General features: G+C 38.1%; 1 protein-coding gene across 4 annotated transcripts; it reads right to left on the bottom strand.

Moving 5' to 3' along the window:
• Positions 1–3,257: 3,257 nt before the first annotated feature.
• On the bottom strand, positions 3,258–15,393 carry cdc14b (cell division cycle 14B). 4 transcript variants are annotated; one of them, XM_083553532.1, is made up of 16 exons: positions 15,023–15,393; positions 14,063–14,979; positions 12,034–12,124; positions 11,750–11,825; positions 11,533–11,625; positions 10,854–10,930; positions 10,699–10,765; positions 10,533–10,595; positions 10,334–10,421; positions 10,009–10,239; positions 9,086–9,224; positions 8,715–8,874; positions 8,350–8,450; positions 5,286–5,393; positions 4,939–5,152; positions 3,258–3,861 (listed from the first exon to the last, which is right to left on the bottom strand). In XM_083553532.1, the coding sequence occupies exons 2-16, from the start codon at positions 14,163–14,165 to the stop codon at positions 3,847–3,849; spliced, it is 1,626 nt and encodes a 541-aa protein (XP_083409658.1). In that variant the 5' UTR covers positions 14,166–14,979; positions 15,023–15,393; the 3' UTR covers positions 3,258–3,846. The 4 variants fall into 4 exon arrangements, with proteins under 4 accessions (XP_083409658.1, XP_083409659.1, XP_083409660.1 ...); XM_083553533.1 differs by lacking the exons at positions 14,063–14,979; positions 15,023–15,393 and adding an exon at positions 12,962–13,406; XM_083553534.1 differs by lacking the exons at positions 4,939–5,152; positions 14,063–14,979; positions 15,023–15,393 and adding exons at positions 4,023–4,088; positions 12,962–13,406.
• Between the last annotated feature and the right edge of the window lie 252 nt (positions 15,394–15,645).

Genomic DNA, 15,645 nt, shown 5'->3' with positions numbered 1-15,645 from the left:
GGCGAAACAGTGTTAACCTCAGGATCTGCCTTTTCTTAGTGTCCTAGTAGTTTATATAAGAGAAATCAGATTGAAAACAAAAAACACACTAAATGGATGAATGACACAATTTGAAACCTTTTGCTAAGCACCGGAAGTGTTTCGACTGGATAACAGTGTGCCCCCCAAATCTTCTTACAATATTTACACCAAATCTTTAATTGTTTATCAAAAACTTATTTGGCTTTGTATAATTTTTTCTTGAATTATATAGAATTTTGGTATATGTCGGGAAATCAGTTTAAGTTGAACAGCATTAATTGACATTACTGCATTACTTTACAACAGGGTGTGTGATAACAAGGTAACTACATGTGAATCATATAAAGTCAAGTCAAGTCAAGTTTATTTGTATAGCGCTTTTCACAACAGACATTGTCTCAAAGCAGCTTTACAGAAATCAACAGTCAAGGTGAATGGTGTGCATTTATCCCTGATGAGCAGCCGTGGCGACTGTGGCAAGGAAAAACTCCCTTAGATGTAATGAGGAAGAAACCTTGAGAGGAACCAGACTCAAAAGGGGAACCCATCCTAATAAAGGAGTGTGATCAGCATTCATTGTGATTTAGGCAAAAGGAAAAGACATTCTTGGTCTAGATTACTTCATACTTCTATAGAATTGTCACAACTAATGTATTTCAAACATTTATAATGCATAACACTATACACTAAATGGGAATAAGGCTATTTCCAACACTGTTCAAATGTATAACCCCCCCCCCCCCTCCCCCCTCCAAAAGTACTGGAACAGCAAGTCCTATTGTTTTTGATATAATCCCTATAATGCTGTGCCTATATTAGGCAGTTATATTCCCCAGCATTATAGCAATTGCAAACTGTAACGCTACAGCAAACACTTTCATTATTTATAAATAGACTGCTTCCAATTTTGTGGAGATTATACAGGTGTCCACAAACTTTTAGTCATATATGCACCATACATAAGAGAAGTTTAAAATTTATGTGCAATTTTAAATAATATCTCAGTATAATGTCATTTATACATTGGAGAGTTCCTCCGGGGTCTCAACTTTCTCCCACTTCTAGAAAGCTTTTCCATACGTGGAAGTATATTACTACTGCTCAATGAGGTATGTATGGTACCTTGTAATTGACTGTTCTCTTAATACAATTTCCACTCCATGCCCAGTGTTCCCAGACAAGAATAAAACTAATTATAAATGAAAGAATCAATGTCTCAAATCCCTTACAAAACAAGCTTTATAGTACATTAGATATAAATGTACTCAGGAAATATGAACTACAATTGAACATGAATAAACCAAAAATAAATACAGTATTTACAGGTATAACTGTACAACAGGTCTTTTATACATATCGAAGTGCCACATTAAAGACTTGGATGTGTCTTTGACATTAGAAAAGGAATGTAAGATAATATAGCAGAACTTTAGCTTTTATTTACTGATATTTACATCTAGATCTGTTAAATAACTTTAAATAATGCATCTTTTTTAGAAGACCAGCCAATTATTAGGTAAGCAGAAGTATTTACTATTTAGTTGCATCCTTTGCATGACATAATTGCAGAAAGCCAGGGACCGAGTGATCTCTCTACACAGCTGCATTCTTATTTCATTATTACTTGTTCAGGGTTGAACCACAGCTTCTTTCAGTTGTCATTTGATTTCTTTTCAGTGGTAGAAAGTTGATCAGTTGGGTTAATGTCTGGTGATTAACCACCACTTTCCCCCTTTAAAGTCCTTTGTTGTGTTGGATGTGTGTTTGGGTCATTGTCTTGCTGCATACAAAAAGGCTGTAAAATTAATTCATCATGAGAAAGATTTGGAGATTATTCCAGAAATAGCCATGCAAGACCAACTCATAGGATTACCTTCACTGTGCTTGACCTATGAACTTGGTTTTGATCATGAGTAGATCTTTTCATTCTCTTTGCTTTGGCCTTTCCATTAGGTTAATCTTGGCTTCAGAACTTTTGTAGCTCATCTGTGGATGTTTTGTTAATTCCAATTTGGCTTTCTAAATCTTATGCTGATGAAACAGCCATTATCTTTGGCCTACTTGTTAGATGTCTAGATGTTAGTACACAAGTGGTTGCTTTCTTTTGCTATAGATCCCAAACTGAACTTTTTTTTTAATTTTCTTTTTTAGCTTGAAAGGGCTTGCTTTCCTCCCATACACAACTCAGTGGTTATTTTCTGCATTTTTTACCAACAAATACCATCCTTATTTGTGAAACCAAAAGCTCAAGCCATTCAGATACAGAGCTATTAATTGATCATTGATAATAATAATTGATCAGTCTAGCAGGGCACACCTAGACAACCAGAGTCACCTGTCAATCATGTTCCAATATTTTAATTTATTCCAATATCACTTGAAAAATAAGTGGTTTTTATTCAGTCATATTAAACACTGAGTTTTGCAGAAAGGGTTAATATGCTGGAGCATTTGTTTTATTAATGGCAAATACACTCAAAACTATTCTTTTGGGAAAATGTTTCATTAGACATTGAAACTTGGCTGTGGGAATTTGTGCTCATTTGGCCACAATAACATTGGTAATATACTGAGGAGGCCTGGGTTACAGTTCATTCCAAATGCATCCATTGGAGTTACAGTCAAGTCCCTGTGCAAACCACTTTAAATTCCATCTACCAAACTTGGTAAAAAAATGTCTCTCAGTTAGTGCATTGGGGCATGATAATAATGGAGTGTAATTGGGCCCTTTTGTCTAAGGCATGGAAACTGAAACACTACAGTATACACTGGTGTACACAGTATATAGGTGTAGGATCTCACAGGTATAGGTGGACTGCTTCCAATTTTGTGAAACATTTTAGTCCGCTGGGTGTGATATTCAGGCATTCACAAATTTGTCATATAGTGTGTCATACATAAGAAAAAAAATTTAATGTTTGTGCGTTTTCAAATATTTTCTCTGAATAATGTCATTTGTACCTCATCTTACAGCTCTAAGGTCCAGTTTAATCTTTAGCTTTTCAGTTTCTGTTTGTGTGAAGTTATGCATGTTTCACTAGGTTTCTCCAGGATCTCAGCTTTCTTCCACCTCCAAAAAAGTGAATGCGCTCTATTAAGATGCCCGCAAGTAAAAACGAGGTATTATACATTGCAATAGAATGTCCTTTCAACACAATTCCCCTCAGGTTCAGTGTTCCCTAACAAAGAGAAAACTAATGATGAATGAAAGAATCAAATCAATGAGATGACTCAAATCCCTTACAAACTAAGATTTATAGTACATAAGATATAAATGTACTCAAGAAATAGGAACTACAATTTGACATGAATAAACCCAAAATTATTACAGTATTTACAGGTATAAATGTACAACAGGCCTTTCTGATGTATCAAATATTTATATACACGCACAGCAGTCAACTGTGAAACGAAAAGATTATCAAATGAAAAACAAGCCATCAGATTTTGGCAGGGCACAGAGGTAACCGAGTTGCAGAGACATTAATAATAAAAAAAATATATATATTAAACAACAAGGCTACATTTTTGAAGGACCTTGACTCATAATTGTAAATGGTGTTAAAAAAAAAAACCCTCACACATTAGCATTACAAACCCCCCAATGTTTTGGACTTTCCTATACAAACATAAAATGGCTTTTGCAGATAAAATTTTTCAAGCTTGTCAATACAATCTGTTTTCTGATCAAAGGAGACTGTTTTTATACTTTACTGGAATAATATATATAAAAAGAAGAATAAAAGAAAAAGAATAATAGTCCAGGTATTTCTTGCACTCGTTTTCCAAAACCATCCATGTTAACGCAGTAGAGGTGCTCTAGCTTTAGGGACTGCAGGACTGTGAAAAGACAAAAAGATCAGGTTAACAGTTTGAAAGCAATTATTATTATTATTATTATTTTATTTTAATAAACAAAAGCATGAAGACTGAAGATGTAGCAGAAAGCAAAGCATTGCGAGAGCAAGATAGAGAGAGAGAGAGGGAAAGAAATGAAATACCATAGTCTTGTAAAGCGCAATGATTGCAAAGAGTGCAGCCTTTTCCTTCCTCTGGACACAGTTCTTCTGTTACAAGTAGGTTGTCCAAGCAAGAAACAGAGACATACATTTTTGTTAACTATAAAGTAAAAAGTTATCTGTTTCGCTGTGCAGAGAATTGAGACTGAGAGCAATACAACAAAGAAAAGACTCTTCTACCATAAATGGAACAGTAATTTGCTGAGCTTCTGTAAGAATGACCAGACAAATTAAATTCCAGGACTACAGGAGAACCACAACAATACAGATGTTTGTCAATAAATATCTGACCAAATACACATTCTAAAAGTCCATTTTAGTAAGCTTTATAGCGAGTCTTATGGAACAGATGCACCTCCAATATAACCTATGCCTAATATCACCTTATCTGCGAAATACTACCTATCCATCCATCTTTAATTAAAGTGTTTCTCTTCATGTGCATCTATACAAAACAACCTAGCAATCCATTCAAATCACACACTGCTGCCTTCTACAAGAAAACTCTGATTATACACACATGATTTATTCTGGTTCCAGAACATCAGTGTTCACGGTCACACTGCAGAACGGTTATATATTTACAGTTTAACTGCTCTACTAATCAACCCATGCCGGTAACAATCCCAGACTGTGGGTGAAGTAATGACTAGATGAGAGGTGGCTAATGCAGACTTGATGTGTCTGGTGTAAATACTGTGTAGTTTTTATGCCTGCAAATTGCAAGAGTAAATTTGAAGAATCACCTGGAAAACAGATTAATGAGGGCTGAAAGAACAGGTGCGAGCTGACTGCTGATAGGACTGAAAGCCTGCTGAAGTCATGCAGAAAGTCAAGCACAGCAGAAGAAAGCCTGTTTGAAATGACGATGTATGATACTCAGCTGCTATTGACTTACTACATTGATACTGAGGTTGTGAACAAATGCCTCAGTTGAGGATGGAATAGAAGGACCAAGCGGATCACTGTTGATCGAGATAATGCGCCTTATGCTTGATTTCTTGCTCAATCTATCTGGAGCCATCAAGTTACCTTCACACAACTCATGGTTCTTTTCATTGGCCATTACAGGCAAATTGCCTAAAGACCGTGCCAGTCTGGAATGTAATAAGCTGTGGAAGGGATGGGAAAAGATCATTTGCACAATATGAGACTGATGGATCAGACCGCCAAGTTTGCTTGTTTTAACACGTCGACGTAATTATATGCTGCCGAAAAAGTGAAACACTACATGCATACACCCACCTGCTTTTTCTGCTGGAGCTAAGTGAGGTTTTGGTTCGTTTTCTAACGTCCTCATTATCTGAGGGATTCTGAGATTTACAACTCTGTGCACTTGATTGCAGAATGACCCTATATAAAAACATAAAAAAAAAAAATCCAACATTAGACAGAAGGCAACAAACGCTCCAAATTTAGACCGTACCAAAATTACCCCAATGAGTGGAAGCAAACAGGCCAGTATGTGATCAGGTTGGAAAAAAAGATTTTAATCTAAAGGAAAAAAAAATAAAAAATAAATCGGAGGCCGTATTCATAATTTTTATTTTACCCTTGAAAGCTTTCTCCTAAAAACCTGATCACAAAGCTGAAGACAGAAACCCTTACTAAAGAATTCCTAAACCCATAGGAAGGGGCAGGGTTGATGACACTTTCCCCAGATGTTGGCATGTAGCTTGAATAATTATTAACAATCAATTAACAGGATTGACTGATAGCAGACTGCACTGTAAACTCATGAATCAACAGCCAGTATAAAACATTAAATCTAAAGCACGCAAGTGCTGCTAATTTCACATGAGCTCCAGGGATTGTATTTGGTGCATGTTTTAATCTTTAAATACGCAACTGAAACAAAATCTGGGGAAATGGTCCTTGATGTCATTATATCCATAATCATCGAACATAAAACCATAAACTCATCTTACTGAATGTCCTTTTTTTTACATTTATTTCATGTCCTGATAGCTTTATGGCCCGTATTAGTTTTAGGCCCTATTAAAATTGCCCAAAGCACTGTTAAAACACATTTTTATTCCCAGCAGTTCTATTTCTAATTGTAAGAGGTTTTGAGCCATGGTGTGAATTTTATTCTCACCTAAACTGCAGAAAAATGGAATTGTTACTCCAGGAAAGCAGTACACAAAGGCCAAATAATATAAAAGCCAGTTGTGGAAATCATGGTAACATGCAGAGCCATAACAGCATCTGGAGTAGAAAGTGGTTTTCTGCATCTCACAAACAACTCTTATATCAAACACATATACCTTGCTGATTAAGACTTTAAAGAGGATTATATGGGGAAAACAGAGATCCTGTCCACAAATACTGAGAACAACGTCTGTCGGTAAAAGGAGGACTTCACAAACTATTCATAAACCCCATGTGAGATTGCTGACTGATTCATAAGAAAACCGTGATGAGATTAGAAAAGGTGGAATCATGGAGACAGAGGAGACATGAACACACTTACAGCATTCCAAGTCCAGAGAGGTGTAAGTGGGACAGGCACGACAGTTCACTTACAATCCCGACCTGCCTACACAGTAATGGAAGACGGAAGAAGGGAAGCCAAATAACAGCCACCACAGGACAAGGCTACAAAGTGAAGAAACCAGCATAGCTACCAGCCATCTAGACACGAGGGAGGGACAGTTTAAATAAAACAAAATAAGAAGGAAGGAGACAAAAACACTTCCAGACAAAAGCCTTTGTTACTCTTTCCTCCATTGCAGGCTACATCAAGCCCAAGTTTTACTATATTATTTTATATAGAACATTATATACACTTCTCCACTCCCACCTTACTCGTTTACACACTTATCCAAATCATTCAATCACGTGGCAGTTGAACAATGCTTAAAATCATGCAAGTACAGGCCAATATCCTTAGCTACTGCATGAAGCATCACATGAAGCATCGAGAATGGTTGTTGTTGCCTGCTTTGAGTAGCGCTTGTGAATTTACAAACACGTGAGAGAAGGATCTGCAGACTGCAGCTCCCTATTGATGAGGGAGAGCAGAGGGGAATGACCAAACTGGGTTGAGCTGAGAGGAAATCTATAGTAGCTCAAAGAGTAACATGATTTTATGCACTGTGCTGCAGACACATTACAGGCTGATTAGAAAACTGCATGAATGAGTAGGTGTACATATGCTCTTATTAAGTGGACAGTGAGTACATGACTGGAGTTCTGGACAGAACATGATCACGGTGTGTTTAAAAAAAAAAAAGGGGGGGGGGGGTGTTTATTTCTAAGACTGAAGATGGCTGACTTGAGTTGCCTGCACTGCTGGGGGGAAAAAAAATGAGGCAGCGTTGGATATCTGAAGGCCATGCGCTCCTAATATTAATGCCATCCATCATGCAAAAGGAAAATGTATATTGAACATTGCCACGACTCCTCATACTCACAAGGCATCATGCAACTCAAATAATAGATTCCATGTTTAGTTAAAAAAATAAAATAAAACAATAAATAAATACTAGGTAACATACGAGATGATTAAGATGGGAAAAGAGATCTCTGAGCTCTGAATCTCTGGGTCTTCCATTCACTTATACAATCATAACGCAGCCCTCTACATGGCAAATTATATTTGCAAAACAAAGTATTTGAAAATAGCCAGTTAGCTTTATATAAATTTCTAAATACACTGCATTATCTGTCATTTTAACCACTGGGACCGTTGTTTGGATGAAAAATTAAAAAATGCTAAATCGTGGAACAGTTGTGATATAAATAGCACCCCTTGTCAGCAATTATATTTAGCATATTCAGCACAAAACCTGCAGTCCTCACAGACAACTAAAAGCACAATAACAACCCAAAGTACAAATTCAGCTCAGCAAAGAAACGGAAGATGATTAACATTTTAGAATTGCCTAATCAGTAGCCAGATGTAAAATGTATTAAAAACCTGTGGAATGATTTAAAGAGGGCTGTGCAATGAAGATCCCCAGCAATGTGACTAATCTGTATTCATGACCTAGGGTAACTTAACTTGTCATGTCATAAGCTGTGTCTCAAACAATATACTGTATTTTTTTTTTAGAGTGAGAACTATTCATACACAAATCTTCAAAGGCCAAGTGGAGAGGTTCATATATTAGCAGCCTAATAACGCATTATTACCTGATCTTAGACGTTTTTCTTTCCGTCAGTATTACACAATGATCTAAACTAGAACTGTTTATATTGCTATTAGTCTCTGCAAATCCTTAAAACAAAGTCCCAAATCCGAATATGCTGCTGGTGCAGGAGTGCTGAACTGTTTGTAAACTGTTTGTTAGATGGAAATACTTACGATAAAGAACCCGTGGATGCCCTGGACTGCCGTTTACTCTTCAGTGCCCTCAGTTCGTCGCCCTGTGTGAGGCCGTTGAGTTCCTCCTCGCCGTCATTATACTAAAAAAATATAAAAACATGTTTTCTCGTGAAATACAATAGTATACTAAAACTAAAAAGGGATCATTAAATACAAATTAAGTGAAATGATAACAGGTAAGGACACGCACGTAAGGTTTAGTGTAAAATGCCTCTCATATTCAGATGATTCTCAGACCTTAAAATATGTAAATATATTAGATATGGATTTGCAGAGATTCTCCCAATGGCATGGCTCTGGTAAACCTCTGTCGTTTTGTCATTAACATTTGAACTGCTACTCACCATTTCAGTTTTTCTTGCACTGTTCTTATTTGTCCCATTGATGGAGATGTCGTCCAAACCCGACAATATTCCTGTGACTGCTGCTTTGTTAATGCCGTTTTCCTGTTCACACTGTTGCTGCCTGTACAGGTCTCCCTCGATCCATAGACTGGACTGCATACTGTTACATAATGAAAAATGTACCTTATCACTTTGTATTACTTAAGGCAATAAAAAGTAAAAAAGGTTCACAGTATGGTTCTGTTAAATAACAGAATCTGCCAGATTTTAAGAATAGCACATATTTTTACAACAGGCATCTCTGGCTGTTTCTTAAGGACAGGGCAAATTTAGCAGCTTCTTTCACTGCCCCTCAGCATAGTTTCACTTACTCCTCAACAAAGTTCTGCTGAGGTCCGATCACTGAGCCAGGTCGGCAAATTCTGATCCAGGCGATGGCCTCAGCTGCAGTCAGTCTAAAGTGCTTCATAAGGTAGCAGCCTATTAAAGTTCCGGTGCGACCCAGGCCAGCTGAAACCCCCACAAAAAAATATTGTGTGCATCAAAATGATTAGCTGATTACCAAAATCATATACGGGTTAAATGTAACAAAAGACCAGATCGACTTAAGGATTTTTCGATAACAGGGGCTTTCATGCTGACATTTCTGATGGTCCAGCAACAAAATTTAAGATAAGCAAATACAATGACTGCATTTCCATTTAATGATTTATCATTAGTGATTAGCTTATGCCTATAAATACAATCAGTTTAAAGTGGTTCTCTTTCACACTGGCAGTTCACCTTACCATTATCTGACTTGCAGCACAGATTCTCAAGGAGACATAAATACATACTTCACTTCCCAAACATTTTTAAACATTGTGCCTTCATTATTTACCTTTTTTTTTTTTTTTTTTTTACTCCAAAAAGCCAATGTTAGCACTCAGAAGATATTAGAATGTATTTTTATTTATCTTTTAGAGAAGAGGGAAAAAAAAACAAAAAACAACACTTTCTTTAACAATCACATTCTTGAAAACAACTAGACTTTCTTCCGATCTCACTGTGGTTCTACTAAATCCATTGGTTCCATTACTGTATTTTGAGTGTTAGATTCAGTCTGCTGAAATACATTGCTTGTGCCAAATCAAAACCGTGAACTTCCAGTTGATGATCTCTGGTCAGCATATTATTATTATTATTATTATTATAGCATATTATTCAATATAATACTCAAATTATTCAGGTATCTCTCATCATATTACCTTAAATTAACAGTTAACACATTAACCAAAACGAATGTGTGTTTTACCTTTACAGTGAACAGCTATGGCACCTTCTGCATTTTCGCAGATGTTCATGAACTTGGTGACTATGGCATCGGTCGGTGTGCTCCCATCAACAAAGAACAGGTCGTGGTGGTCAAAACCCATATCTGTGAACCGTTTGGCATCGTACATTTTTTTGTTTAGACGTATGACAGTGGTGATGTTGTGCTTCCTGAAATATGGGAAGTAAGCCTCAGGAGCATGAAGAGGATAACCTGGAAAAATCAGTACCAAAACCAAAACTTTACAATGTGCAGCTAGAAACAACCACTAATTATTAACCTCTACACTGAGACCCTCGTAAATTACCGTTCTCAATTTTGCTCTTCTGATGTGGACCGCTAAAAGCCAAGAATTTCCCTGGAATAATCCAGTTGAAATCTCCATTTTCAGCTCTCTGTGGAACAAAGCTGCATTTAATTATATACACACTATAAAAAAATTGCTTCAGGTATTTTTCCACAAACGTTCAATATGTTCAAAGTGGAATATCCCTGAATCACTGCACCTCATAATGCTCATATTCCTCCACATCAAAGTTGGAGAAATCCAGCCAGCCAAACTGCAGAGCCTGAAAGAAATATAAACATGAGGCCTATATATTGTAATGGGCATAAAAGTCGATTCACACATTGGAAAATAAAAGAAAATCCAACTCATCACAACGAGCTTACCTTGTGCACTGCACGTAAACAATCCAGGATATTCAGCTTGTACATGCAGGTTCCAAACGAAGCATCTCTGTTAACAGAAATAACGAGCTTCTGTATTCGCCATAGCTGTGTCGCTTGTTACACACAAATAAAAAAAGCTTTTTTAAATAATTCACCTGAAAGGAATATAATTGCCATTTCTGGAGACTAGTAGTCTATAAGCTTCTTCTGGTGTTTTCTCGAGATTCATCACCTATAAAGGGTGAAAAAACATGCAAAACATCCTCCCAAATTTTAACAACTTGTACTTTGTGCAAAATTGCTTTAGACTTTTAATGCTTTTGAAATCACCGTAGATATTATTTTACACAAATATGGCCTTGAAATGTATGCTGTTTAACTGTAAACCTCTCGTTTATACTTCTCCCACTCCAGAAGAGTAAATGTTTCACCAATACTCCAAGGGAACTAAGTGCAGTAAAGAATATAATCATTTCTTCTAATGCTGATACACACCCACCCCCAGTCTTTCCTGTCTGAACAAAAGTATTCAACACCACAGCAGTAACACAATGAACAGCCACTTCCAGGTAATTAAACCAACTTGATCATTTTGATTCCAACTGCTAAACAGACCTCTACTCAGGGGTGCAAATCACATTTGCTGAGGGGTATGCAAGACCACAGTTGGTGCCCCCTCCCCCTCCCAAAAAAGAGGAGTAAATACAAGAATAAATTAAATACATGCAATGGCGCCCCCAAGTGTGAGGCACCTATGCACTGCATACCCTAATTTTGCACCTCTGTATCTACTCAAAACACATCCGGATGAACTTCAGTTAACTCAATACTCACTGCATATGATCCTATTAAATAGGCAGCATTCGCTTGCTTCTTTTTGTCCCCACAGGTGAAGAACACAATCTTTTTTCTGGCATGTGCCAAAGACTGCAGAGAAGAAAATCAGTTTTATATAATCAACTCATATAGCACCATGGGCAGCACAGTGAAACAGTGAGAGGTCTAACAGAACAACTTTATCCTGAAGTGATAAAAGAATAAACTTTATTACCTTGAGCTTCTTTGTGAGTTTACAAGAGAAGTGATAAAACATAGCCAGGTTGAGGGGACCAAAGTCCGCATAAAAGCTGTTTACACAAAGAAAGATATAAAACCTAAATATGTACTTACTGACAGACTAATAAAAACAGTTCAAAATAAAAAGAGAAGTTACAAAAACGATTACGTGAATAGTTTTGCTAATTCTGTTATAAACCCCATTAAGTGATGTAGATCAGGATATTCACTGCGGTCATAAATAAATCAGTTTAAGTTCTATTTAAACCCTTTACTTACTTCTCATAGGAGAGTTCTTCATCTATGCAGAAACAGTGTCTTTCAGGTGTGCTCCTGATCTTCTGATTGAGGAGGGCGAAATACAGCTGATCTGCAATTCAGAAACACTAATTTCTCAGTCTTCAGTACAGAAAGGAAACACTAGCTCCGTTTAAAAACAAACCAAAAAAGCAAACAAACATGGCACGTGCCTATTGCACACCCAATTAAAGCTTAATTTATGAGTGCATAACAATTTTAAAAAATGCAATTAAACAAGTGGAGAATTTGGCACAGGCATAAGTGTTTTTATAAAATAAAAATAAAATAAAAAAATTACCCTGCAGATGGCTACAGTCAATAAAATAGAAATAAAAGTTATTTTTGTGTGCCAAATGATCCAGGGCCAGGTGGTTGGGGACCCCTGCTCTAGCACATGATGCACTAATAATATAAACTATTCAACCTGCAAACAAATGTATAACTCATGCATGCTTTTTTAAACCAGATTTCTACTCTCTCATGATCACTTGAGAGCGATCCTGACATGTCAACCTCTAGTCAGATTACTTTTGGTTACACTATCATGGTGTCACACTGCACCGTCTGTCCACCTTAAGTTCACTTACAAAATGTGCAAGAGGATTTTTAAACTGTCGATCTTCATTTGAAATGACCGTCATGGCAAATTATGTTCTCAGTCTTCAGTACGGAAAGTAAACACTAGATGCGTGTAAAACAAACTAAAATAAGCAAACTAACAAACAAACGCGGCACGTGCCTATTGCAGATTTGAATTCGCGTCCCGGAAGTAGCTGTTGAACGAAGATCCAAGACGCATACGGACAAAGAAAATACACTATTTATTTGTTTTGAAAACACACACACACACACACACACACACACACACACACACACACACACACACACACACTACATGGAAACTCACCATTGATAAATTCAATGCAGTTAACAGGGTCGCTGTTTTCTTTAGACATCCTGATAAACAAAAAGTTAAAACTGGAAAGTTTCGTTTCTTGAAGAAAAAAAAGTTTTTGATGGTCCCGCTCAAATTCCCTCCAAAAAAACCCCAACAAAGCCAGAGGTTTTTCTCCGCTTTCTAGTCACGTCGAGTTAATAAACTACAACACTGAAGTCAAACAGCAGCTCAGAATGTCACCGTTTACAAGTCAAAATGTCCGCCTTTAACTCGAGTACCTTTTAACTTTTCTATTGGCTCGGCATTAAAACGTGGACAAGCCCGATTGTAAAATATTACCGACAGAATGAGAGTTAGTCCTGGATCATCAGATCCGCCAAGAACAACAGGATTTAAATCTCGCCCGTTCTTCCGCTACTCGCCTGCGCGACTTCCACCCTCTTCATCCCGAACCATGATTCCGCACACTTATTGGCTGAGAGCTGCAGCTTGACGCGTCAATCACTATAAGCCCCGCCTCCGTTTCAATTTAAACACCGAGAGCAGAAGCTATTCGGACTGGCACGATGCCTGCAGCCCTGCCCCGAGCGGAGCTTCCGCCAGCCCATAGACCTGCGCTGTAACCCCCTGTTCTGAACCTCTAACTGTTCATAAATCCTGTGATCGATCTGAAACGATCTAAACAGCACGGAGCTGGTTTTATAAAGGCGATCAACATGAAAAAAAAATTATAAACAATTTATTTGTAAACGGGATCAAACCACTGGCTTCAATGTTATACACACATGCACGCAATAAGCAGCTTTAATATCAAAACAAAAGCCGTGAAACAATGTGACAATTCATCCCGCGTCCATTCTATAGGTGCTTAATATCATCCTGCACGCACCCGTTTGTTTCTCAGTTGCATGGCGGTCAGGTTGTGATATCACGTGTAAAGTTAACACCAAGACTTAGTTCCCGGAGCTTTAGTCGGATTTGCCTTTGTGCATCCGTCCTGCTGAGGAACTACTTCTTCTCCGCTGAGTCACTATAAACACAAGGCCTTCAAATGGCGGGTTCTTGGCAGCACAACACCCCCCGCCACACACACTAAACGCTTTTGATTACCTGTTATCCGGCGGTATACATCAGCTTTGGGCTTTTCCTCCTCCCTCTTTGCAGCGCAGAGCCGCTTCCCAGCTTCAGCTCGTCTCTGGCGCTTACGCTTCATGCTTCGCTCATCTCTTAAAGTGCGCGAGCGTAGTCGCAGGATTTCGCTTTGTCTCGCGCCGCTGCTGTTCTCCGCGAACAGCGTCAGGCATAAAACACGCAGTCGAACTCAGTGTACCGGAGAGCTTTACAAAACCAAACCTCCCCAATCCAACACCACCACAGAGGCGTACACAGCAAGTTCCCCAGTCCTAACGGCGTGACGTCATCGCGCCATCGAGTCCACCGCGTCACCGCGAGCTCACAAAAATGCACTGAAAACTTGAGACACACAATAAAACTTCGACCTCACAGCCTGAAGGAGCGCAAACATACGAGCTTCAAGATCCAGTATAAGTGTGTCCCAGGTCCCACTTAATATACAGGTCACAGAGGCTCCTCAACCTTTTTTTTTTTTTTGCATATATACACCGGTCAGGCATAACATTATGACCGTCTGACTAATATTGTGTTGGTCCACCTTTTGCTGCCAAAACACTCCTGACCCGTACAGCATTAACGTCTTTAGCAGTTTGAGCTACAGGAGTTCGTCTGTTGGATCGGGACACTCTGGCAAGCCTTCGCTCCCCATGTGCATTAATGAGTCTTGGTTGCCCATGACCTTGTCGCCGGTTCACCACTGTTCCTTCCTTAGACCACTTTTGATAGATATTGACCACTCAAACTGGAAACAGCCCACAAGATCTGAGTTTTGGAGAAGCTCTGACCCAGTCGTCTAGACATCACAATTTGGCCCTTGTCAAACTCTTTAAATCTGCCCATTTTCCCTGCTCTTAACACATCAACTTTTCAACTTTCACCCACTTACTCACTCACTCAAAAACAAACACACACACACACACACACACACACACACACACACACACACACACACACACACACACACACATATAAACATAAAATGTCAATAGAATAAAATATTCAATCGCGATTAATTGCATTATTGTCATAAGTTAACAAGAGTTAATACTTAATTTTTAATGCTCTAATCTACATGGGCATGAACAAATATGGATGCTTTATGCAAATTCATGTTTATTATTAGTGAAACCGTATACTCAACATAAAGCATAAAGACAACATATTCTTGTAAATGTTTTAAAGTAATTATGGTGTTTAAAATTATGTAAATAAACAAGACACTAAACTGAACTGTTGTTCTATGTTTTCACACGGACGGTTTTAATTGCCGGATGTGTGCACCATGGCGGGGTTTGGCGCTTGATTTGAGAATTGGCGCATCAGTAAAACAAATGTTTAGTGGTTAAAAACAACCGGGTCCGGGTCCGGGAAAATCAGCAAAACAAATGTTATGTGGCAAATGCAATTCCGCGAATAACCGGGGGCACGAGATTCGAACCGCAGTAAAGCAGGGGGTTACTGTATTTGTAATAAAAATCGTCAAACAGAGATGCACGCTGCATTAATCGCACATTAAGAAAATTTGTGCCATTAAAATTAATTTGCGTTAACACATTATT

The sequence above is a fragment of the Silurus aristotelis genome (assembly GCF_946808225.1).
Source record: "Silurus aristotelis genome assembly, chromosome: 11".
NCBI lineage: Eukaryota > Metazoa > Chordata > Actinopteri > Siluriformes > Siluridae > Silurus > Silurus aristotelis.
Note: the sequence above shows the minus strand (reverse complement) of the source record. Positions and strands in the feature narration are given on the sequence as shown.